Source organism: Capra hircus, chromosome 6 (assembly GCF_001704415.2).
Source record: "Capra hircus breed San Clemente chromosome 6, ASM170441v1, whole genome shotgun sequence".
Lineage (NCBI taxonomy): Eukaryota > Metazoa > Chordata > Mammalia > Artiodactyla > Bovidae > Capra > Capra hircus.
Genome location: NC_030813.1, coordinates 70,770,216 through 70,794,853, shown reverse-complemented (window position 1 = coordinate 70,794,853; position 24,638 = coordinate 70,770,216). Strand labels below are relative to the sequence as shown.

General features: G+C 40.3%; 1 protein-coding gene across 2 annotated transcripts in view; it reads right to left on the bottom strand.

The window, feature by feature from the left end:
* The window catches only part of KIT (KIT proto-oncogene receptor tyrosine kinase), an 82,677-nt gene continuing 58,984 nt past the window's right edge, over positions 946–24,638 (bottom strand). The window contains exons 8-21 of one of the 2 annotated variants that reach the window (XM_018049156.1): positions 17,141–17,255; positions 15,277–15,458; positions 13,960–14,066; positions 13,739–13,865; positions 13,362–13,466; positions 13,167–13,277; positions 11,674–11,824; positions 9,643–9,737; positions 9,058–9,185; positions 7,918–8,040; positions 4,907–5,018; positions 4,708–4,807; positions 4,255–4,360; positions 946–3,163 (exon numbers count right to left, since the gene is read on the bottom strand). In XM_018049156.1, the coding sequence (XP_017904645.1) occupies positions 3,035–3,163; positions 4,255–4,360; positions 4,708–4,807; positions 4,907–5,018; positions 7,918–8,040; positions 9,058–9,185; positions 9,643–9,737; positions 11,674–11,824; positions 13,167–13,277; positions 13,362–13,466; positions 13,739–13,865; positions 13,960–14,066; positions 15,277–15,458; positions 17,141–17,255 (1,691 nt within the window). In that variant the 3' untranslated portion in view covers positions 946–3,034. 2 annotated transcript variants of the gene reach the window in all.

Here is a 24,638-nt window from a genome sequence, read left to right as displayed (position 1 = left end):
TAGTGTGCTTACCTCATCTTTAATAGGATTCTGTGGTTCAGGGTGAGTCTTTATTTTAAGCTGGAATAACTCTTAGGCTCTATGCAGGGTTCACTGGTCTGGACAGCCCTCCTGAATACAGAGGATGCGTCAGTCACAAAACATACTGAATTAAGTAATACAAGTCACCTCCCTCCAAGCAAATGATAGAATTTTGTCCCAGAAACAAGTGAGAATAAAGACTAAAAGGTGGAGCGAGAACATCTCAGGACGGATGTTCAAAATCTAAGCCAACAAGAACACAAACCATTTTCTCAGGATTCCTCATGTCAACCTTGTGAATTACTTCACTGTTCATATTAATTTTTAGACAATCTCTTTTAGGAGGAAACAAGCTAGTTATATCAGATTGAACCACATAAAATTGCTGCTAACCAAGATGGGTCATTTCAGAATGAATCAACTTAATAATCATCTTAGCAATGTTTTCTATATTACTTTTCAATTTAAATGGAGATCTTGGGTTGTAAAAATAAAATGAGAAAACAGCACATACAAATTCTTAATAAATGTTTATCAAATCTTTAAGTATACAAATCCTAGTGATCTGATAGCCTTGCATGTATCTTACATGCACACATGTGCATGTGCTCAGTCGCAAGGTCATGTCTGACTTTTTGTGACCCATGGACTATAGACCACCAGGCTCCTCTGTCCATGGGATTTTTCAGGCAAGAATATTGGAGTGGGTTGCCATTTCCTTCTCCAGGGGATCTTCCTGACCCAGGGATCGAACCCAGGCCTCCTGCATTGGCAGGCGGGTTGTTTACCTATGAGCCATCTGGAAACCTCATCTTACACATACTAGGTACAAACCATTCTAATGTCAGGGTGAATGTACTTGAACACTTTTAACACTTTCAAGTTTAATTTCACTGACTCTGAAATAATAAAATAAAAATTCCATTTGACTTTATATTTACACTTTTATTAGAATTCTTTAGAACTGTGAACAATTGGACAACATATCAGGAAAAAACACATAGAACATCAACATCCTTTAAACTTGCACCGCTTACATATTTACACATAAAGTTACTGTATATATAAAAAATATTTTCAAGGACTCATGGGCTTGGGAATATTCAAAAGACATTATTGCTACATTTCAATATTTACAAAAAAAAATGCCACAAAATAATTTCAAACATTAAGCTACTGCAAAGAAACATCAGATGTAAAAAAAAAAAAATTATAAAAATATAAACTTTCAAGAATATCCAAGACAAAACTCTCAGTGAAGTGCCCCTGAAGTACCTAGACATCTACAATTAACAACCACTTTTCTTACTATAACCAAAGTCAATAGAAACGCAAAGGAAATTTTCAGACAAAGTGTGGCAAACAGCAAAAACGTCTTACATTAGCAACAAAACGCCCCAACCTGTTACCTTTGGAAAGGTGCGAGAGCATAGAACTCCAGTGCAAATGGTTACTTTCAGATAAATGGCCACAGTTCTCTAAATGAAAGCAGAGAGACCTAGGAGGGGAAAACCACGAGGGCAGCATACCTGAATCTTGCGAGACAACACACAAACCCTGCCATGTACCCATGGACTCTTATAATTGGGTAGAGGCAAAACAAAACAAAAAAACAGGTAACACTAAGAATAATATCCAGGCTACAGCCTAAAGGGTAGAATTGAAATGTTTCAGTAGGAGAGTAGCATTAATAAGGTCTAAGGAACAGGTACAGTATGTTGAGTGTAAGTAACAGAGTGCCTTAAGTGCAGGTGGATTGCAAATAAATATGGACTTAAGCACGCCTCTATGTAAGCTTTTGGTAAGCTTCTCTACACAGCAAGGTGAAGTGAAACAGAAGCTGGGCTGCTGCTGAAAGCCAGGCTACTTCTTGGGTGCTGAAGGACCCTCCTGGGCTCAAGGCAAGACTACTCCCACAATATTTTGTCTACAAGCATACATACACACGCACACATACACACTTATATAGATACTGGCCAGGTGTCCAGGACATGCCTGTGATGGAGGCTGAATCTAAAGTTTATTTTTGGCTACAGAAGAATCCAAACTAAGATAGCACTGGTTGTCACTCCTGCCAGTCATGCAATAAATCACTTTTGCAAAAGGCATCAAATCCACTGAACACGATGACATTCTGAAGCTGGTCGGCTTGTTCTGGACAATCTCTAGAGCAAGTTCATCGGCTACAAAAGGAGATTTTTGTTAAGACTGTGCTTGGCAATAATTTTTTTTTTTAAAGCACTGTTTCCTTCAAACTTGTTCTGGCTCATCAGTTATTCCTATACACAGCAGACTCAAGCCAGAATTGTATTCAGAAACTACACCTTGTGGGTTCCCCCCCCCTCAATATGTGAATGTGTACAATTTATAGATGAGTATATACAAAATGTGGGCTGGGAGGCCGTCTCTCCAATTCAGCTACTATTAGTGAATTTGATTTAGAAACCAGGTCAGAAGCACAAAGGCTCATGCCCAGCAGTCTTTATTCAGGAGCAGAGAGCATTTTTCCATGGCCTATGTCTTACTCCCAGCATGAAATACCAGATTTCTTGAGCCCAGATATTCATAGGCTTCTGGCCTTTGAATAACATTCTATTTTCCACATCAAAGGATAAGGTTTCAGCTTCTAGCCTTGCTGCATCATCATACCATCATGGGTGATTATGAGGAATGAAGGTGACTACTGCTATGTACTCAAAACTATCAACTACATTTTTCGGATAGAAATTGGAGAAACCTTGGGAAGGACTCAGTGTGTCTAGTCCATCCCACCCACCCTTTCTCCAAGTCTGAAGTTTCCTCGTTAGCAGGGGCTAGTGTGCTATTAGGAACATAGGCAGCTCGATGGTAGCTGATGACAAAAATCATTGGCCACTAAAGGGTGCTCATAAAGACAGGGTGTCCACTACCCTTGAGTAGGATTCGAGTCGAAGGAAAACAAAGGAACCATTGTAAAAACCAAAAGAGAGGGGGGTCGGGGTTGTCAGGAGACCCCCCGGATGCAGACTCTGCTTCAGACATCTTCGTGGACAAGCAGAGGCTGCGTGGAGGAGGCGCTGCTGCCCACAGAGTTGATGCGCACAGAATGGTCCACCGCGGGGTTCTCCCGGTGGGGGCTGCAGTTTGCTAAGTTGGAATAAATCTGAGGAAAATAAACCCACAGTCAATACGCCAGTCCCCACAAGGAACAAAGGGGCACATGTACAGCTTAGGAACTGCAAATAACTGAGGAAGATTCTTACAGCCAGGAGGTTGACAAGACCTTACAGCTAAGAACCGAACCACACTGACCAAGGATAAGCTTTGTTGTATCCCTCATTTTCCCATGGTCTGATTACATAAGAAGTGATAGTCCAAAATGTGCTTTTCTGCTGGGATGCATCTAGGAATGAGAACGACCTAACTCTTTTTAAAAGGTGCATAAATTTCTGTAGCCATTTCCCATCTAATGGCTGATGTCATTCACTAAGAAATTGGTGGTTCTTCCATTGAGAACCAGGCACTTGGGTGTGAAATGCTGTCTAATTTGAAATGTGCTTTGACACCCAGAAGAGCGAACTTCAACCTGAAAGTATCAATGGTATAATCTTAAGAAAAGATAGCTCCAAGCACAATCCAGAAGAAAAAAGCAGGTTAAAAAAAAATCTGAGTCGAAGTAAGGATCACTCATTCCTCCTTAAAAGCAAAAGAAATCATGAATTTGCATTTTGAACTCCGCGCTTCTCAAATCACTGGGAGGGATCCCTCAACTTCAAGCAACTCTTCATTCTCTACGGTTTGTGGCCATGAAAGCTATCTGCCATACTGTGGTTATACTTACTTGAGCAGAAGGTTTATTTTACTGCAGGGAACAAGCTGTCTTTTCTATGTGCCCTACCCCAACCCTCCAAAGGCTGAATGGCCTGACACGTGAGAGAAAAGATGCAAACTCCCATGACCAACACTTGGGGTGAAGAAGGAAAAGTGGCAAATCGTTATGGAAACTTCTATGCCCACACTTCTGAGCGTCAAGCCCTCTACTCTTTCCCCTCTTCATCTCATATCCCTTGGCTCAGAGTAGGGGGCCAGGCAAAAAGAACTTGTTTCCATTGCTTCACTTTCCTACTCAATTTATAGCCTAAGCGAAGGAGAGAAAGGGTGGGTAGCTTAGTCCTCACCCCCAGAACCTGAGGAGGAGGACATGCTTTGGAACCAAGAAAATGGAGGTCCTATGCCTGGCTAGAGTATACTCACATGATTGGTGCTCTCTGAGATCTGCTTCTCAATCAGCTGCACAATCTGCTTAAATGTTGGCCTTTTCAAGGGATCTGCATCCCAGCAGGTCTTCATGATGTCATACCTGCAAGACCAGGGCCAATTATCACTCCTCAATGCCCTTAACTGATCAGCAGATATATGCCATTCAACAATTTCAAACTTAATTCCAGGGTTACACAACTGGACATACTGAATGACGTGGGTATAAAATAAAACTGTGTGTACTGAGACTCCGCCAAAACTTTATTTGGTAGTGAGTTTTATGAAACTCAGCGACAGAAATAACATTTGCCCAGGATGTCATTACAAGGAACCAAATGACATTTCAAGTTATGCTTAGTGAAAACCCTTAACATACGGGTTTCTGTCTTTTAAAAAGGAAAACAAAAGAGGAAACGTTATCTGAAGGAAGGACATCTGGGCCCTTACATTTCCGCAGGTGCATGCTCGGGGCTGAGCATTCGGAAACCTTCCTTGATCATCTTGTAGAACTTAGAATCGACTGGCATTCCAGGGTAGGGGCTGCTTCCTGAGGCACAAACAGTTTGCAAATCAGCATGACAATAAGCAAGGAGAGCACTGGTAGCTCTGAGTGTGATTAAGGTGCCTTTGGCAAGGCTCACTTTACCTAAAGAGAACAGCTCCCACAGAAAAATCCCATAGGACCAGACATCACTTTCAAATGTGTACACACAGTTGAAAATACTCTCCGGTGCCATCCACTTCACAGGGAGTCGAGCCTGCAATGGAAGCATGGAAGATCCAACAATGTTAATCACACTGTGATTAACAAATCAAAAAAAATCAAAAACTGAATAGAAAATATTCCTATAGAGAGGTGGGGCGAGAACTTGATGGGCACCTCACAAAGACCTTCTACCCATATGACCTCAGAGGACCCTGATTACCTCTGAGAATTATGTGTGATTTTTTTAGTTTGGGGTGGTTTTTCTTTTGTGGGGTGGACTGGGGTATGCGTGCCAAGCAGTGGGCAGGACCTCAGTGCCCTGACCAGGGACTGAACCCAGGCCTTGTCAGTGAAAGCCCAGAATCCTAACCAGGGGACCAGCAGGGAACTCTTGTGAATTATGATTTTTTACTTTTTTTCTGACTACCTCTGAAATATGTGGATCACGAGTACAGCTGACCCCTGAACAATGAGGGTCTGAACTGCATGGGTTCATTTATACAAGAATATTTTGCAATAATAAATGCTACATGATCCATGCTTGGTCAAATCCAAGGACGTGGAGGAACCATGGATATGGAGTTCTGGCTTTCATTTATACTGAGATTCACTGCTGCCTTGTGCAATGGTCAACTGTATACTGTCTTCTGGAGTGGGCTGCCACTTCCTTCTCCAGGGGATGCTCCCAACCCAGGGATTGAACCTTGGTCTCCTGTACTGCAGGCAGATTCTTTACTGTCTGAGCCACTAGGGAAGCCCCAGTACTATCTTCATTTTCAAGATGGGGGTCACTGAGTCTGTACAGCCTTGTGGTTAGGAACATAGTTGTCAGAGACAGATACTTGGGTTCTAACCTGGGCTCCACCACTGGCCTTGTGTAACACAGAGGTTAGTTACCAAAGAAGGTTAGTTTCCCTTATCCTTTAATAGAAATGTGGCCTCCCAGGGTAAGGACTACATTGCCCAGCTCCTTCATAGCTGTGTACAGCCATGTGGCTTGGTTTTGGCCACTAAGTATTGTATGACAGCTTTTGGAAAACTTCCTTAATATGAAGTTGGCATGTGTCCTGTGGCCTTTTCCTTCTTGTCTCCTCCTCCACTGTCTTGCCTTCTGGATATGTTGGCTGGCTTTCTTGAGGCCATCTTGGACCATGAAGCTAAGGCCCACACCAGGGATGGTATAAAATGGAAAGGTTGAGGAATTTGTTCCCTGGTACAGAACCTCCATACCAGGCCTGGCCTGCAACTCCTATACTTATTTTACTTTCCTTTTGGGTGTTCTGTCAAATACAGCCACAATTATCCCTTACTAACACACTGGGAACATCACATACATCTGTAATAGAAGCCTCAGGATATTCTTCTATAAAGCAAAAATCAAATCTCAAATTCCATGAGTTGTCTTGTGGATTAAATGAGATAATGTGGGTACCAGTGCTTAGTTCGGTATGGCTGATTCACTAGGATCTGGAAAATTGCCCTGTACAACCAACCACTTGATAAAGACAGCAGTGGCTTATGCTGACTATGACTATTCCAAGGTGGTGAGTGGCAGATTCAGAGTTTTAAATTCAACAGTTGAACTTCACATCCTGAACTCCTTCCGCTAACATCGAGCCAAACTTTCTGTGACTATTCCTCTTAGAGACATTTCTGGATTCTTGGATCTTAATTTACCACAGAAAGCTAAATCAACCCTTCCCATAATCCATTTAGGACCCAAAACTGGGAAGACAATTTTTTTCTGGTCTTAAAGTTATTTTAGTCAGTAGGAAAAAAATAAAAATGCTTTCTAGTATCCCCTCCCAGATTTTGTGCTAAAGTTCTTATAGGGGCTCTTAACTTGAGATTAATAAAAGAAATCAGAGGTGCTGGGGTCATCTTTACCAAATACGACACACTCACTAAATGACAGAACCAGGTTCGAACTCCGCAAGACTGGGCCCGGAACCCATTAGCCTTTTGTCGGTATTCGAAGGCCTGGATAGAGAACCACCTTTCATTCTTCCCTCCAGTAGTGCACCAGGATGGTGGGGACTTGGTGTTATTAACACTCCTAGCCTTAGCGAGTTATTATTATAGAAACACATACTGTCATCAGAAAGTAAACCCAGCAACATTTCTACAAAAACCAAGTCTAGTACAGCCCACCCACAGAGACGCCTTAGTGATGGAGAAGGAAATATTACATTATGTGTAGGCACACAAATAGCTACCTCTAGGAATAGCTCTGGACTGGAGATATGAGCCTGGGAAAATAGATGGAGAAAAATATATGTTCAGGACTACTGGCTTCCCATACTAAGGGGATATTGCTCTGGGAATCATAGGCTCTGGTTTCAGCCTCTACTGATCCGTGTCATCTCAGATAAATATCACTAAAATACACTGTGCTTTCAGTTTCCCCAACTTTTAAAATGTGAAGACGCTGCATTCTAATGACAAGGGGTTGCCCTGTCGATACAATGAAAATTGGCAATGAAATAAAGCACTTTGAAATAAAATCACTATGTCCCATAAGCCAATTATTCCTTAAGAACGTCTTTAATAAGCTCTCTTGATTATAAGATCCAAGATTCTATATACCTAACTCTGAACATTATCTTAGATTTTAATCTTTTTCACATAGCCTGTCAATCTCAAAATAAAATTCTCCTGCTGTGACCTTCAGGTCCACATTTGTTTCACTTGAACAAAACCGAGTTCATTGCTATTCTCAAGCTATAATGAAAATTAAGGCTATTTCTGTTTCCTTCACATGCCCTATAATTACACAATTAGAATTAGGAATCCTATTATTGGAATTTTGCTAAAGTATATTTAATTTGACTGCTAGATGCATGATATCGCAAAGGTAGGATTTGCATTATAAAAATCATAAAAAGACAATATTTAAAAAAAATTGAAACAAAAATCTTTTGCTGGACTGTCAAGAGAGAGTGGGTACTCACGTTTCCTTTGACCACATAATTAGAATCATTCTTGATGTCTCTGGCTAGACCAAAATCACAAATCTTTGTGATTCGACCATGAGTAAGGAGGATATTTCTGGCTGCCAAGTCTCTATGAATACACTATTAGAAGAGTAGGAGACAAAGAAAACCATTTAAATTTATTTTAAACTTTTTAAAGAGTGAAAGCTATATTTAATGCTAGAATGCTGCTTATGTTATATAGAGCCAATAGTTTTGCTTTACATTTAAACTATTCGGTGGACCAAAAATAAATATCTAGATTACGCTTTGAACGATGTTCAAATTTGTGTTTTACATTGTTAGGACCTTAATTACTATAATTGCTTTCAAAACCAGCTTGAATAAACGCTTTTTTCCCCCCTTAGGACTGCTTTAATTTTACATGCTTCTCTTTGACTATGTCCTTTTAAAAAGAGTTTCTAAAATGTCTACAACTTGAATTTGACCCCTCCAAAGGACAAAGGGAAGAGGCTCTTTATTTCAGCCATCCTGTATCCTCTTTTAGTTTGGTAATTGTTTGGAAATGTCACCAATGACACTTAAGGGTAGGATCTGTAACCTCATCCTATTCTGTTAGCCTGGTTTCGTAAGAAATTCCTCTCACCCTTCTAGAGACCATGTTTCTTGTTTTGGTTCCTTCATTCTCTTCCTACCCTCAACCTTCTGATCAAATGTTTATTACTCTCTCTTGATTCCTTACTTCCCCAGCACTTGGTAAACCATACATGCAATATTTGAAGTCTAACTTCAAAAAGACTCAAGTATATGCTTCATCAAGCACTGCAACTACAAGAGATACTCTTTCCTTTGGCTGATAAAATAACTATCTCTTTATTTTCTAAGAGCAGCTCCTACATCCTAAAAGCCAAATTCTAAATGAATTCATTGCATATAAAAAATATATTCATAGAAAGCTCATTTAGACAGGCTTGCACTTTAAAACTTATGAGAACAGGAATTTCAAAGAGACAGCAGTTGGAACATGAAGAAACTATATTTCCTCTGCTTTTGGTTACCACACTTCAAGCGACACTCTGCATTCTGAGTATGGCTCTAAATACTCCTTGGGGGCATGGGGGCAGGGACAGGACCCTTCTGAGAATCACCCCCACTTACATTCTTTGAGGCAAGGAACGCCATGCCCTTTGCCACCTGGTAAGAAAAGCTCAGCAAGTCCTCCAGGTCCAGGGCCAGCTCATCATCTTCCATGATAGCAGGAGTCACGTCTCTTTCTATGTATGAACCTGTTAGGAGAAGAAGGATTTTCTTAGCAATTGAAATCTTTAAGACAAGGAGAGTAAAAGACAGTGACAACACCACCAAGGGCTGGTAATCAGGGAACTGATGTGAACTTGCAGGCAAATCGTCTCCCCAGTGTTAAGGATAGGAAGGTATGGAATCACAAACTTAATATTCCCAATCCTGGGCTAAGTTACAAAATCTTTAAGGAAGAAGAATGGTGGATGAACGCAAAAGTCTCATATTTTTTATATGTATCTGATGTATTTTGATATTCATATGTTATCATATATGCAACAAGATGCTCAGATACAATAACACAGGCTCTGACTCCAAATACCCACTTACCCTGAGCCTATTGTAAAGAAGAACCGGTTACTACCAGGAATCATGTTAGATTCCACGGTGGTATGAGAAACTCTGAGTCAATGAGGTTGTTCTTATTGTTTGATAGGTACCCACCTATTCTTGCAGATCTCCTCTTGTCTGCCGCCTTGGTTGGTACAACATAAGAAACTCCAGGTTTCATGTCCATGTACTCATTAGTACTATCATTGCTGGGAGAAATGAAACATCCATCAAACCACGAGTAAATAAAATGGGAGATGGGGGAGCATGTGAGAGGCAGGCTATCTCTCCACTCCCTTTTTTACATAAGAGGCTGATTTATTTAAAGAAAGTATTGCCAAGTTTGAATGAAGAAAATCTTGTTCAGTAAAATATGAGTTTTTAATATTCAACATTGGGGTCTAATCCCTAAGAATTAGATGGCCTTTTTTTTGGTATTCAACTGTAGAGGGGACTCTGGTTAGAAATGTCCTATCTCTCGACACCAGGGATTTAATGAGAAACAGAGAACCAAAACCATTATCCCACATAACTTCTAACTCTCTAAATTAGCCTCAAGAGAGATAAAATGAAAGAGACAAAGAACCGGCGCTCCTGAGATGTGTTATTAGTGGGGGAAGACAGGGATCGTTAACATATAGCGACTGATGGAAGATAGTTTAAAAAAACCAAGTTTGGTTCAGATAAACACCAATAATTTGGATGATTTTCTGAACCATCTGGACCTCTTGAATCTGTAACATTTGGCTGGAGAGTCTTCAAGATTTCTAGTACTTCCTGCTTCTGATTAGCATAGAAACACCATGACAACAATCTCCTTCAGAGCGTGCTGGTGGTTCCAATCCCATATGGGATCCCAAAGCACAAAAAACACTACACAGGATTGAACTATTTAGGCCATTATTTCAGAAAATCAAAAAATATGTGTGGGGCCAAGGTTTTAGAAATAAGGCAAAGTGGTTCATTTATTCATATAAAGAGCATATGTGCTAGAGAAACAACCAAAGGTGGTTTGGTTTATACTGTATTTTACTGCCACTTGACACCACCCAAAGTCTACAGGATTGAAAAAAAACAAAAAGCTTCATCTAGGGTTTAAAACTTCAGCCAGAGGTACAGAAAAACACTGTATGAGGTAATCGCCCATCAACCATATTTAAAGAGGTCTCCTTCAGGGCCTGGGGTTAAGTTCAGGAGACAAAGTCTTGCCTTCTCAAAATATAGGGGATATGGTAAATAAAAAGGAAAGAGGAAACCCATCACACAACTGCAGAGACAAAATGTATAAGGGATTAGACATGATGACTATGATTCTGTAGGGCTGCATAAATCTAGAAAATCTTAAATGGTGGATCTTAACAAACACTTGGAAAGAAAAGGCAAAGATGGCAGAGAATTCTATTCTGATTGTAAACTACGCAACTTCTTAAAGGAACTTGAAACTCTTGACATATTCAAATTCAGAATGGTATCAAGGATAAAAGAGATGAAAATAAGGTGCAGAATTTTAAAAAATGTGCTACAGTAGTTATGCCTCTGAACCTAAGTTTAGGAAAAAGAGGGCAAGGAATACAGAAATAATTCGGAGGTAGATGGTGAGAAACCTTGGTGCAGAGAGCTATTTGGAGCTCTCTGCCATTCTGTTAAAGGTTTTAAAGGAATTCACTGTGACAACTTGGCAGCCTTTCCCATGTTCCCTATAAACAGTGTGTCTCACTCTAAAGATGCATATAGGACCCTATCGTACAGTATAAAGAGAATCACACAAGAAAGAACCACGGTAAGAGAAACAGGTACAGAAATTATATAGGACCCTGGCTCAACAGTATAAAGAGAATGACGCACAGGAAAGAACCATTCTAAGAGAAACAGGTACAGAATTCATTCAACTAAACAGAACTAAAGTTCAGGGAAACACTAAAGATACATTTTAAAAAATAAACAAAAATTTAAGTTCAAGACTATTTGAATCTCTAAAAACAGTTTGAACTTTCTAAACCGTTAATCACATTTAAATGATTTAATAATTCTGATTTTACACCTCAAAGTACCTCAGTTCACTTTTTTAAAGAATCAGCCTTGATTGCAAACCCTTATGACCCCATGAACTGCCTGTCAACAGCTATTTATGTAAATCAGTCTTACCAGGAAGACTCCTTTGAATGAAGAAGGTTCTTATAAAGTGCCACTTCGGCATGATCTTCCTGCTTTGAGCAAATAAATGAATCACGTTTTCTTCTCAAAAAATTCAGAAGATCACCATAGCAACAATATTCTGTAATGACCAGGGTGGGCCCTATGAGCATTTAAGAGAAAATTAGAGGGAGGTGAGATATACAGACCATCCAGTCTTCCATAAAAATACTCAAGGGCGATCACAGCCATTCACATTCAGGGTCAATGCTAAGCCTACCAAGTACGAGTACAATCCTATCTATGAACATTGCTTAGCAGAACACGGGATTCTGTGGAGTAAAACCAAACAACCTTTGTAACCTGAATTTCTGCCTGATTAGGGGTCAGGCGTGACTGCTGGTTTTAGACAGGAGTTATAGCCTTCATCATTAGTTATCAAGCTTCCTATGTGAGTCCTCTGATTCACTTCTGTTTACAGAGAGGGCTTCACGCCTTTTGTAATGTCATTATGGAAATGATGATGAGCATATGCACAAACGGCAGCATAATAGGAAAACCAACCACTGGAACCACCAGCTGAGACTGGAAGGTGGGGAGAAACCCTGAAAAGGAGGGCCATCACATGTGTTCGGGGCCCTATCAGTTGAACTTCTGTTTTCTTTCCCTGTTGTAAAACCTAAAACACTATAGCTCTGAAGTTATTTAACAACTAACTAACTTGGGCAAAAATCTCTCATGAACAATTCATGATGTCAGTGAAACAACATTTATGGGGGCTGTTTTAAGAAATTACAGAAAGCTGTCAACTTGACCGTGGATCTCTCCAGATCTTGAGGAATGGCTCATTTTAATACATCTTTGTTCCTTTAGACCGAAATGTTTTCTGGAAACATCGTAGAAAGTCTTGATGGGAGGACTAATGAATGCTTCAAAACTGGAAAATTTCTTTTTTTATCAAAGTGAAGTCTTTGCTCATTTGGTGTAGATTTGAGGGCTGGTAGGCTTGGAGGCCTATTTTTAATGACAGCACGCACATGAACATTAACTCTTTAGTGGCTAAAGAGTCATCCAGCCTAAATAAAAGCTCGCGAAATAAAAGAAAAGCTTTCTGGAGGAGATGAGACATTCTCAAGATATTCAAGAGGTCAATGTTGGTGTGATATACACGACAGTAACTAGGTACGTCCTCCTGGGTGTTCTACCCCATGATGATAAACACAAAATATAATTCTTAAGAACAAGACACATGAACCTGGGTCTCCTACACTGCAGGCAGATGCTTTATTGTCTGAGCCACCAGAGAAGCCCCATATATTCTTATAAACATTAAAATATACATTCTTAACATTCAATGGGGTTGGGGGGAATCCAGCAAAAGGTTAAACATTTGGGTCAAAATCCTGCAAGGAGCTTATAATCAAGCATTGTCAAAAATCATATCAAAATCTCCCACCTTTTGATAATTTGACCAATTACAAGAGGCAGGTTGGCCATGTCCTTACCTCCAATGGTGCACGCTCCCAGAAGATTCACAATATTCATATGATTACCGAGGTAACTCAAGACTTTGAGTTCAGACATTAGGGCTTCTCGTTCTGTTAAATGGGCGCTTGCTAAAATTAAAAACATCTTATTTTAGAAAAAAGCAAACCTGGGACACTGACGGTGAGCACCCAAAACAGCCTGCAGGAACTTACGTTTGAGCATCTTGACAGCAACAGTCATGGCTGCATCCGATTTAATTAAGCCATAAGCGGTGGCCTCAACGACTTTCCCAAAGGCGCCAGCACCCAAGGTTTTCCCTGTAGGAAGGAAGACAAGGGAGTGAGTGGTGGTGGTGGAATTGAAGAAACATTTGTGTCATTTCAAAACCAATAAGGGAATTAGGGACAAATGTGTCAAGATACACTTCCCTAAAGTGTACTTGATACTAAATCTACCAAAGGCAGCGAAATTGCAGGAAAAACCTTATTGTTTCAGGTGAAATAAAATAAAGAAAGCTATTGGGATTCCCTAAAGGCACTGCTATGTGAAAACAAAAAGGTGTCATGGAAAACCCCTGTAGCATACTGACCAAAACTCAGCCTGTTCCTGGGAAACTCCCATTTGTGATCATAAGGAAGTTGTGTTGGGTCTATGTAAACATAATTGTTCCCATTTATCTCCTCGACAACTTTCCACTGTACTTCATACATGGGTTTCTGGCGGAGAGAGAAAGGGAAAGAGGAGTCATCTTTTAATGGTTAATGGTTCTGCCATTACAGCATTTGAGGGCGAGAACAAATAAATGGTTACCTGCAAATATTTGTATGTAAGAATCATCACGAAGATACACATTAAACCAGCTGCGATCACAAAACCAATCAGCAACGGCGTGAACAGGGTGTGAGCATGGATTTGTTCTAAAATCAAAGAGGGATGTGGAATCACAACCTATTAGCGCATCAGATCTTCACACAACACCTCTCACCTCCAACTCACCCACCTCCCGCACTACCTACCGCCCATCATAGCAGGAGTCAAACCAGGTGCATCTGAGCTCCCTGCCTTGGCTATTATCTTACTCTAGGAATCTTTTAACATAAGCACTTTCAACCAGAAAACTGTGGGAAAGTTGAGATTTCCACAGCACAAGAATAACGTTAGGCAGTTTTCCAGTAAAAAGTGACATCTGAGTGAACTTTGTACTTCAAATTCCTGCCTTGAACTTTAAGATGTTTCCTTTATGGATGTTTTATTACTTTATTCTTTATGCTTTCCTGTATTTCCCAAATTTTCTACATGGAGCATTGAGTGTCTTTCACAACTGAGAAAAACATTTTTTAAAGTGTTCTTTTCATTGCCCTGCCTGGAAAAAAAAAACATCCATGATGAAGAACAATATAAGACTCTTCTCCTCATCACTCAAATACCGAACAAATACTACTTTTTGGCACTCGTCTTTGCCAACTGAAGAAAACAAAAACCGAATCCTACAATGTATGCACCCAGTTCTTTTGTTTTCCAACTTCATACCAATTCATCAATTTGTCTACAGGATCATTTAACTTATGTTGGGAGAGCTAGTTATTCATGAATCAGACTTTAAAGATGTTAAAAGAAAATAGCTCATTAACATGATTTCACAAAAGGTAATGTTAACTTTCTAACAAGGTATCTGGCGATGTGTTAAAATAACTGATTTTAAGTAACAATGTAAATAATTTTTAATTGAATTTAAATTTAATTGTCCTAATTCTGTTTCTGTTTGGGTATAAGGTAAATCTACTTCCCCTATTTTATTTCTCTACCCTTTTCTAATGGAAACAGTTGGAAATACATGATTAATTTTATACATATACACACATGCATGCATACACACACGCATACATATGTGCACACACGCATAAAATACATAAAACACATAAAGTGCATGGTTACTGCACACACTTTATTAACAAACTAGCACAGAATGAAACTTAGTACGTTTGATGACAATCACATGCGTAATGTAGATATTACCGGAAATGACATGCCAGTGATGGAATGGACTTAAAAGTCATGATTGACATGGCAGGCAGAGTCTAAACATCCCCTTAAATTGGATTAAAAAGAATATACCTTTGTTGTTACCTTTAAATGCAAAGTTAAAAGAGGCAGAACTCTTGCCCACATCGTTGTAAGCCCTGCATTCCACCGTCCCATTGTGTTTGAATGTGCTGTCATCAATGGTGCTATAAACCACTAGTTTTCCAAATGGTGAGACAGATGAGTTTTGGATCTGTACATCCACTGGCCCAACAGGAACAGAACACCTAGGTGGGAGAAACAGCAGCCCAGACTTACTCTCAGAGAAAATCAATTGAATGCATTGCATACGGCATACTTTTAAAACCAAGTCAGAGATTCATAATCAGATATTCCCTTTTACAAGTGGAAGTGTGATGACAAATGAACATGTCTGTGCCACTGAGAGCAAGAAAAGCACTTGGGAGAGGAGAAAGAGAAGAGGTTTTGAGGTGAGATGTGGGTTTGAAATCCAGACTCAAACACCTACTCTGTTGACTTGTGAGTAGTACTTAAGTCTCCAAGACTCAGTTCCTACAGCTGTAAAACTGGGGTAGTAATACCCATCTTGGAGGGTTACTGAAAGGATTAGAGATGAATTCAGTAAGACCGCTGGCTCCCATCCCTGCACACAGCAGCCATTTATAAAGTAGTTGTGAACAGATGTATGCAGGGTTGAAAAGGAAGACGGTGGAGGAGGAAAGCAATAAAGTCTATAGGGATGAAGACAGGGCCACCCCCACACCCTGGAAGTGAGGATGCTCTGGCTCGAAGTGCCATGGAGGGAGATGGAGACAGTGCCTGCTGGGCTGAATGAACTCCAGGTGGCAAAGATCATCAGGAACCGGACTCAGATGACTCTGTTTTAAATTATCCCCCCCACATGCCTAGCAATTTTGTTCCCATACCTGGTTTTACTTTCTCCCTTGGCTCGTAACACCTGCATATGGTAGTTGTCAGTCTTCTATCCATCTCTACTCACTAGAATATAAACTCACTAATGGGACTCAGGTGTGTTTTGTTCACTAGACCCATGTCCAGCATATAGTTGGCATTCCATAAACATCTTCTCAGCGAATGTCTACAACTACTGGGGCTGTGTCCCCTGTGGGCAAACTTTCCAGGGGTCTTGAACCTCCCTACTTCTCCCCCAAAGAAAACACTCAACTAAAACCCAGCTGAGAACAAGTCTTACATAACCTCTCCAACTTGCTGTTTATTTTTTAAAAAAAGAGCTTTTCTGTGAAAAATGAAATTTCTATTATTACTGTAACTACTCAATTGTGATGTTACACTGGGCTTTAAAGCCTGAGCGTAAAATAGCATTTGATGGATAAAAACAGTGAAGCTGACCCCATTTTCATCTTCAGGTAATGCGAAAGGACAATTTAAGGCTTAAGTGTGGATTGTGAAAGAGAGGAAGTACAATTCCAGATGCGCTCTGCTCAGGGGCTGGGCACCTCATCAAGGAGAAAACCTTTTTAAGACATGTAGCTCCCCAGCGCCATATGTATGGTAATTGTGCGATCATTACTTTTTTGGTAACTTGGCAATTAACTTCTGAGGTAATTTTTTTCATGATAACTACAGTCACATTTCCCACACATATTACCTCCTGTGTATATATTGGAAATCTAATTACTCTGTCCTGGGAAATTGCTTTATCTACCTGCAGGCTGGAAATTGCATGATAAATCCAAAAGATAACCACCAAAATAAAGATGTCGTTCAGTAATCATGTTTCAACAAACAAAATTAATGTCTACCAAGAAAAATACAGCAATTATGCTCTCTAAAAAGCCACATGGATAGAAAAAAATTAATCAAAACAAAGTTTAAAAAAAAAAATACTTCGAAAACATACTTGAAATTCAACTGAATTGCAGTCTTCCTGATGAGTGTTAAGTGGTATCCAAAATAATCATCTCACCTCTGCTCGGTTCCTGGACAAAAGTACCAATCGATGGTTGGCTCCGGGAACCCTGCAGCCACGCACTGTAGCATGCCATTCACCAGCCTGTCATGTGTCAGGATTTCTGGTTTTGCTGGAGGAAGAGAGAAGCGGCCATATGTCAGACTGCTAGAAAACCTCACCAAGGCTCCCTCCACAATTTCTGAATTTTTAAAAACTTTCTCAAGGATTAAAGGGACCCTGAGGGAACATGTTGCTCAAAGGGGAGAATGTGAACCAGTGAATGGAAGGTACAGGTAGGCGGATGTGAAGGTTTGACCAAGAAAAAGGCTTTCCTGGTTAAAGCTATCCAGCCCCCGTGTGGACTGTTCATCCTGTGGATGTGTGGGTCTCTGAGCTCTCCCTGCCTCAGGGATGACTGAGGTTGCAGGACCACCTGGCAAGGTTTCTGTTCCCAGGGATGGGGAACCTGAAAGATGGGTTCTAATCAGGATTCTAGGGTTCCCAACTGTCTAACAGGTGAAAATGCTGAAGCTCCAATACTCTTGGCCACCTGATGCAAAAAGCTGACTCATTCGAATATACCCTGATGCTGGGAAAGATTGAAGGCAGGAGGAGAAGAGGGTGGCAGAGAATGAGATGGAATGGACGGCATCACCGACTCAATGAACATGAACTTGGGCAAACCCCGGGAGATAGTGAGGGACAGGGAAGCCTGGTGTGCACGAGGTTGCAAAGAGTCAGATGTGACTTAACAACAACACTGTTTATTAAAGTATTCCTGCTATCAGAATCTCATTGGAATTTCGTTATTGCAAGAACTAGAAAAAATTAGGAGGAGTTACAGGAAGAGATAAGATTCCCCCCCCCTTGAAAATTTCCCCCCTCCTTTTTTTGATGGGGGTGTGGAAGGGATGGTGCAGACAAGGAGCTGAATCACCCCTTTAAAGAGAAGCCAAAACATCAGAGTAAAACACAATATGGGCTTTTAACTCCAAACTTTTATTTCAAATGCAAAATAGGAATAGAAAATTAGAAGAGGAAACCAGCCCAAGAGTTTTACTCATACATATGTCTAAACCTGAGTACAATCACTGAAAAAGTAAATTGTATCAGCAGGAATGCTCTAATTTGACATTTCTGTGTAACTATAATAATCAACTGATATTCAATCAAAGGTACCCTGCAAATTCTTGAGATTAGTGAACGGGAAAAGAACTTACATTCAGCTGTTCTACTGGTAATACACTTGAAGGATGTGAACCCTCTGAGAATGAGTAAACTACACTGGAAGCATCTGACGGCAGGGACAGTGGTGAGCTCATCCTGCATCCCTGGCACAGCATCGCGGGTGCCGCCCCCAAGCCTGTGCACAGAGCTATGGGTGGCCCTGTGTGTGGTGGACAGAACTGTACCCAAGCTCTGGCTTTTGGTGGTTCTCTGCTGCCCACCAAGTCTCCGGGTATCCAATGGGAATAACAACAGTAACAACAGGAATTCTTCATAGTGATGTTGTGACAATGAAGTGAAATGATTCTTGACAAAGAATCAAGAATGAGTCACAGAAATCAAACAGTAAAAGCATTAATTAATGGGACTTCCCTGGTGCTTCAGTGACTAAGACCCTATGTCCCAGTGCAGGGGGCCTGGGTTCGATCTTTGGTCAGGGAACTAGATCCCACATGCTGCAACTGAAGATCCCACATGCCTTGACTCAAGACCCAGAATAGCCAGTAAATGAATTTTCAAAAAAAATTTTTAAGTATTAATTACTACTTTATTACTACTCATTTATTATTTTTTCTCCTTAGAGTACCCACCCTCCTAGGTTAATCAAGTTTGGTACCAATTAAGTTAACTGTATTGGTCACTCTACATATTCTTTTCAATATATAAAGATATTAGATATTGAAGAGAAACTGCTTAACACAGCATGATAACATGTATGTGTTTTAACCCGAAGAACTGGGAATTTGACATTGATTACATTGCAACTGATAGGAAAAATAAATATATGTGGTCAGAGGAAAAGGCCAACAGGTCAGAAACTAATTTCTTCGAAGGAAGGTAATGCTGATAAATGACATCTTTGTAGAACAACCTCTCAGCACCTCATCTCCTTGCAGGCAAAATGGCTTGGCAGGGATCAAAGTGTCTGCATGCATGGCACACCCACCTGTCATTCAACCTGGCCCTGCTGATGGGCAGGCCATTTGGCTAATACACACAAAAGAGCAACACTCCAAAAGCAATCTCAAGGTAGGGGCATCCTTGAGAGTTTGGATCCAACGCCAGCTTTCACAAATAGAGCAAGAAGACAAGCCATCGTCTTGCGAAAGCGTCCATCTGGCAAGTTTCATTTAATTATCATGGGCAACTGTGTGACCAGGCTGAAAAGTAGGACATAACACAGAAAATAGTGGAACTTGAGGAGAATGCTATTTGCTGAAGACGGCAGGCGCCATACGGCAGGTCTCTCTGGACTGAATTCAAGTGTCATCTCCTTTTCCTAGCCATCCTCAACTCTCCAAAGCCAAGTTGGTTGGTCTCGCTTCCCTACTCCCGAAGCACTTTAGAGCACCTGACGCACTTCTATAATATCCTGGTCTGCCTCCATCCGACTGTTCTCAAGGGCAAGGACCATGTCTTACGGACTGTACTTCTGACTCCTAGCAGAGTCTGACCTGTGGCAGACACACAGTAAGAGCTGTTAATTATTAAGTCCTCCCAAAGAAACAAGTCCTTCAAATTCCAAAGGAATTCAGTGTCACAAGAAGGGACCTGGAATATCAGCCTATGGTGACTTTCCTGTTACACCATTTTTGCAATAGTGGGCCACGAGATAAGAAATCGGCACATAAACCTGGCCACGTGGATTTTTTCTTCCATACTGAGATTAACGATGAGAGAAGGTCCACACACAGATAGCAAAGGTAACTGGATAGAATCCAACTGGACAGAATTCAAATGGGAATCAAGTTCATAAGACAGATTTCCTCATAACAACCTTCCTCTTGTCATTCATTGTTCCTGGATTTTTAGTGGAATTAACTATTACTCAGTAGGGAAAAAAAAGAGGGGGCTGAAAGGGTGCATTATATTTATAGTTGTTGTATCTGGGTAGTAGAGTTATACATCAATATCTGTTTCATTCTTTTGACTTATTTTCTAATTTTTTTTTTACAATGAACACAGCTAATAATAAACTTACAAAACATTGGAACAGTTGAAAATTACATAATCAATTACATTTAGCTTTGGTTACAAGTGCCCTAAGATCCAAGCCTTCCAGCGCGACACCTGGTAGCAGCTATACAATGGCCAGGGCTGGCAAACAGTGTGGTCCGGCTGGCCGACTTGTTCCTGTGTGCTGGTTAATCAGGCACATTTCTAAGCTACTATCCCAACTATAACCTGAGGCAAGCCAAGCAGCTTTTGTCCTGTTGGCTCGTAGGCTGGCCAACCAAGCTCAGAGGGCCCCTCACACTTCAAGGTGCATTTGAAGCACAGAGAGATGAGGTTAAAAAGCACATTCCTGGCCCACCTCACCTCCCCCAAGATTAAGTAATTTGAGAATCTGACCCAGAATGGGGTTATTTTAGAAAATCTTCAAGGGACCCCATCAGGGCCAGGACAAGGATGTGGCAAGAAAAACACCTAAGGTGAGGAATTTAAGAAGGCTCTCATCCTCCAGGTCCTGCAGATTCAGGTAGACACCAAGAGTGAGCACCTCCTTAAATTCTGCACCCTAGGCATCTCTCTTGCCTCATCCTAATTCCAGCCCTGTCCCTAATGCTGGTGACAAGAGACTTCATTCTGAGAGCGCTAAATTACACGAGTACAGCTGGGGCTATACATGGCAAGTTGCACAAGGAACATGTTTAATGCATAAAGAATGAGCTAGGTATAATTCTGATTCCTAAAAATGAAAATCTGGGCTCATCTGCATTTTGTAAGTGCCTCAACGCACCGTCTAAGTCATTAAATATGCATTTTGCTTTTAAAGATACATAACTCCCTGCAATTCGCCAGGTTAAATCTGAGCTGTGTTTTCTTAGATATTCTGCAATCAGCAGTATACCAAATGACACATTCCCTAAATCCTCCCAAGTTGGAGGTTTAGATAAGCCTAAGAGGTGTATAAGTTATGTATTTCCTGTAGAGATAAAAAAATAGCCTTGTCTCCTTTCAAAGCACTGTGGACCTGAGTCATCTGGCATCTCCGACAACACTGATCAGCTCGTAGGCAGATTTCAGTGCTTGTAACTCTTCTGAGAATTTACTGCTCATGCAATTAAAAACCCCAACCATTTGCTGATTTATCCCACAGATATACGATCTTAAAAAAAAATTCCTTTTCACCACCATCAGGTCCATAAGGAAGGCAAGAACAAGTTGAATTTTAAAGAACACAGCACAGATAATAGGAGCTGGGGGTGGGAGGAAGTATACAAGTAACTGGTGGGAAAGAGATGAGCATAGTTTTTGGCTTACGCTAACTGACTCGGACACGACTGAGCGACTCACTTTCACTTTTCACTTTCATGTATTGGAGAAGGAAATGGCAACCCACTCCAGTATTCTTGCCTGGAGAATCCCAGGGACGGGGGAGCCTGCTGGGCTGCTGTCTATGGGGTCGCACAGAGTCGGACACGACTGAAGCGATGCAGCAGCAGCAGCAACCAACTCCACCAAATCTTGCTACAAACACACACCTGCCCACACTCTCTAATCAGCAAAGAACTCAGACTTTAGTGTCCGTGTGTGTGTGCATGTGTGTGTCCGTGTGTGCGTGTGTGTGTACATGCATGTGTCCAACTCCGCAATACCAGGGACTGTAGTCCACCAGGCTCCTCTGTCCATGGGATTTTCCAGGCAAGAATATTGCAGTGGCTTGCCATGTCCCTCTCCAGGGGATCTTTCGGACCCAGGGGTCGAACCTACATCTCCTGCATTGGCAGGTGGATTCTTTACCACTGAACCACCTGGGAAGCCCAAGTGTCCATATAACAAAACACTAAATGAAGAGGAATCACAAGGATGAATTTGTTTTTACAACTGTAGGTCTCATGATATTTATCAGCAACACAGTGATGCTTTGTAGCAATTTGTCACTATCCTGATTTGGATCTGGGTCACATCCACATTCCTGCCATAATATCATTATAATATAGGAATTTAAATCAACTAAACAAGTATTTGAAAACTTGGGTTAACTTTTACCTATAAAAGGAGTATTATACTTAAAAAAAAAATCTTCAGAACAGATATTTTGAAAGTACATTTTGGATACTAATATATACAATATAAACTACAAGACCCTATTGTATAACATAGGGAATTATATTCAATATCTTGCAATAAATCATAATGGAAAAGAATATGAAAAAGAATACATACACACACACACACAGAACTGAAACACTTTGCTGTACACCAGAAACTAATACAACACTGTACCCATATTTTAATAAAAAATTAAAGAAATTACATTTTGTTTTATACATTCTTAAAGACATCTAGAAACTGGTGTGTGAGTACTTTAACAGAATTTCATTTAACTAACTAAACAAAACTTCAACTACAGTCTTCTGCATCCAGTTATGTTTTGCAGAATGTCTATCATTAAAAAAAAATCATTCTCCTAATAAAATGATGTCTTAAATAAAAAGTATGCTAACTTTTCATGCGAAAGGTGAAACTAAATATTTTACATTTTAGGGGTTATGAGTCTCTCTTACATACACTCAATGTAGCCACAGACATGTATGCAAATGTGCAAAGCTGTGTTCCACTAAAATTTTATTCACACGCACTGAAATTTTTTCACATCTCACAAATCTTATTTTTTTAAATCATTTTTTCACATCTCACAAATCTTGTTTTTTTAAATCATTCCTACCTCCCACCCATCCCAAAGAAATAAAAAAATTCTTAGATTATGAGCCATTCAGAAACAGGATACTTGTCAAATCTGGCCAAAAGGCTATAGTTTGTCACTCCTTATTCTAAACAGCCATTAAAAAGATCTCCCTATCTTGGTAGTTAGCTTTACAAAAAATGATGAAACTACTTGCAGAAAGCCTTCCTTAGCCAGAATCACTGTGCTCAATTTACAAGAGCACCATCATCAGCGACCCAGGGGTTGGGGTGGGGGATGTGTACACATGTTACAATGTAGCCCAATTGCTGCCTAGGAGTGCAGACATGTGATAAAGCGCTATGGTTCTACTCTATAAGTAGTGGATTCATTTTTCCACATTAATTTAGAAGTGGAAGAGAAGGGTTAACACAATGCCCATGGAAAAATTACATACCTATTCTTGGATTAATTTAAATTTCCACTATACATTATAGGTGACCATGTATACATCTGTAACCGAAGGAGACTAATTTGATGTAAAAACACGTGGGGCTCAATTGGAAAGGAAATTTCCATAGAGCAGCAGTTCCACTCATATGAAAGCGACTACTCAGGCTATTTTTAGAAAAGTATGTCCCAGGGCCACGGTCAATTCTAGCTGAAGTTTGAAAATGAAAAAGTGAAAGTGTCTCAGTCGAGTCAGACTCTGACCCCATGGACTGTAGCCCACCAGGTTCATGGAATTCTCTAGGCAAGAATACTGGAGTGGGTGGCCAGTCCCTTCTCCAGGAGATTTTCCAGACCTAGGGAATGAACCCAGTCTCCTGCATTGCAGGTAGATTCTTTACTGTGTGAGCCACCAGGGAAGGCCCAGGAATACTGAAGTAGGCAGTTACACCTCTTCTGCTTTCACACCACAAACATGAAATAAAGGCCAGATCATACTAACAAAGGGCTAACGATCTAGATAGGTTACCCTGTTCTCCAATCAGTTCAGTGATTGAATAGATCCCCCAAATTAGCTACACACCCAGCCAGACCACCAACTTTCTTAAGAGACATGAAAGAAAAATCATGCCAACACGCCTAAATTTTTTCAAAATATGAGACTCAAACTCTGCTTTAAAAGTAGGTTGCCATGATATTCCTTTATTCTTCCAGTTTAAATGTCTCCAGCAATTCTTGCATCGACAAAGATCCTCTTCATAAGGAGGAAATATTAAAGTGTCACATCAAAAACAACACTCATAACTCCCAAGCAATTTAAGAACAAAAACTCATTTCAAGTTCAGGAAAAGAAAATAAAAACAGACTTCAGATACTGTCAAGTATCTCAAATTACCTCTAAAAAAATTAATGTAGAAAGACAAGAAACTATTTTTACGTAGATTAGCTACCCATACTAACGTTATTCCTTAATTTGGAACTGTCCTGCAAGTCAGCACAGCCTACCTTCCTAGACATATGTTCAAGATATAGGAGCATGAAAGACAATGACAGATGATAAGCTCACTGACTTCCTGCCACTAGAGTAAGGTTGCTCATTTGAGATTAAATAATTATAAACTTTAAATAATCATTTAATAGATTTCTTTTAAAATTCATTCACATTATTTCAGAGTTTCACCTCGTAACACCACAATGTCTCAAAAT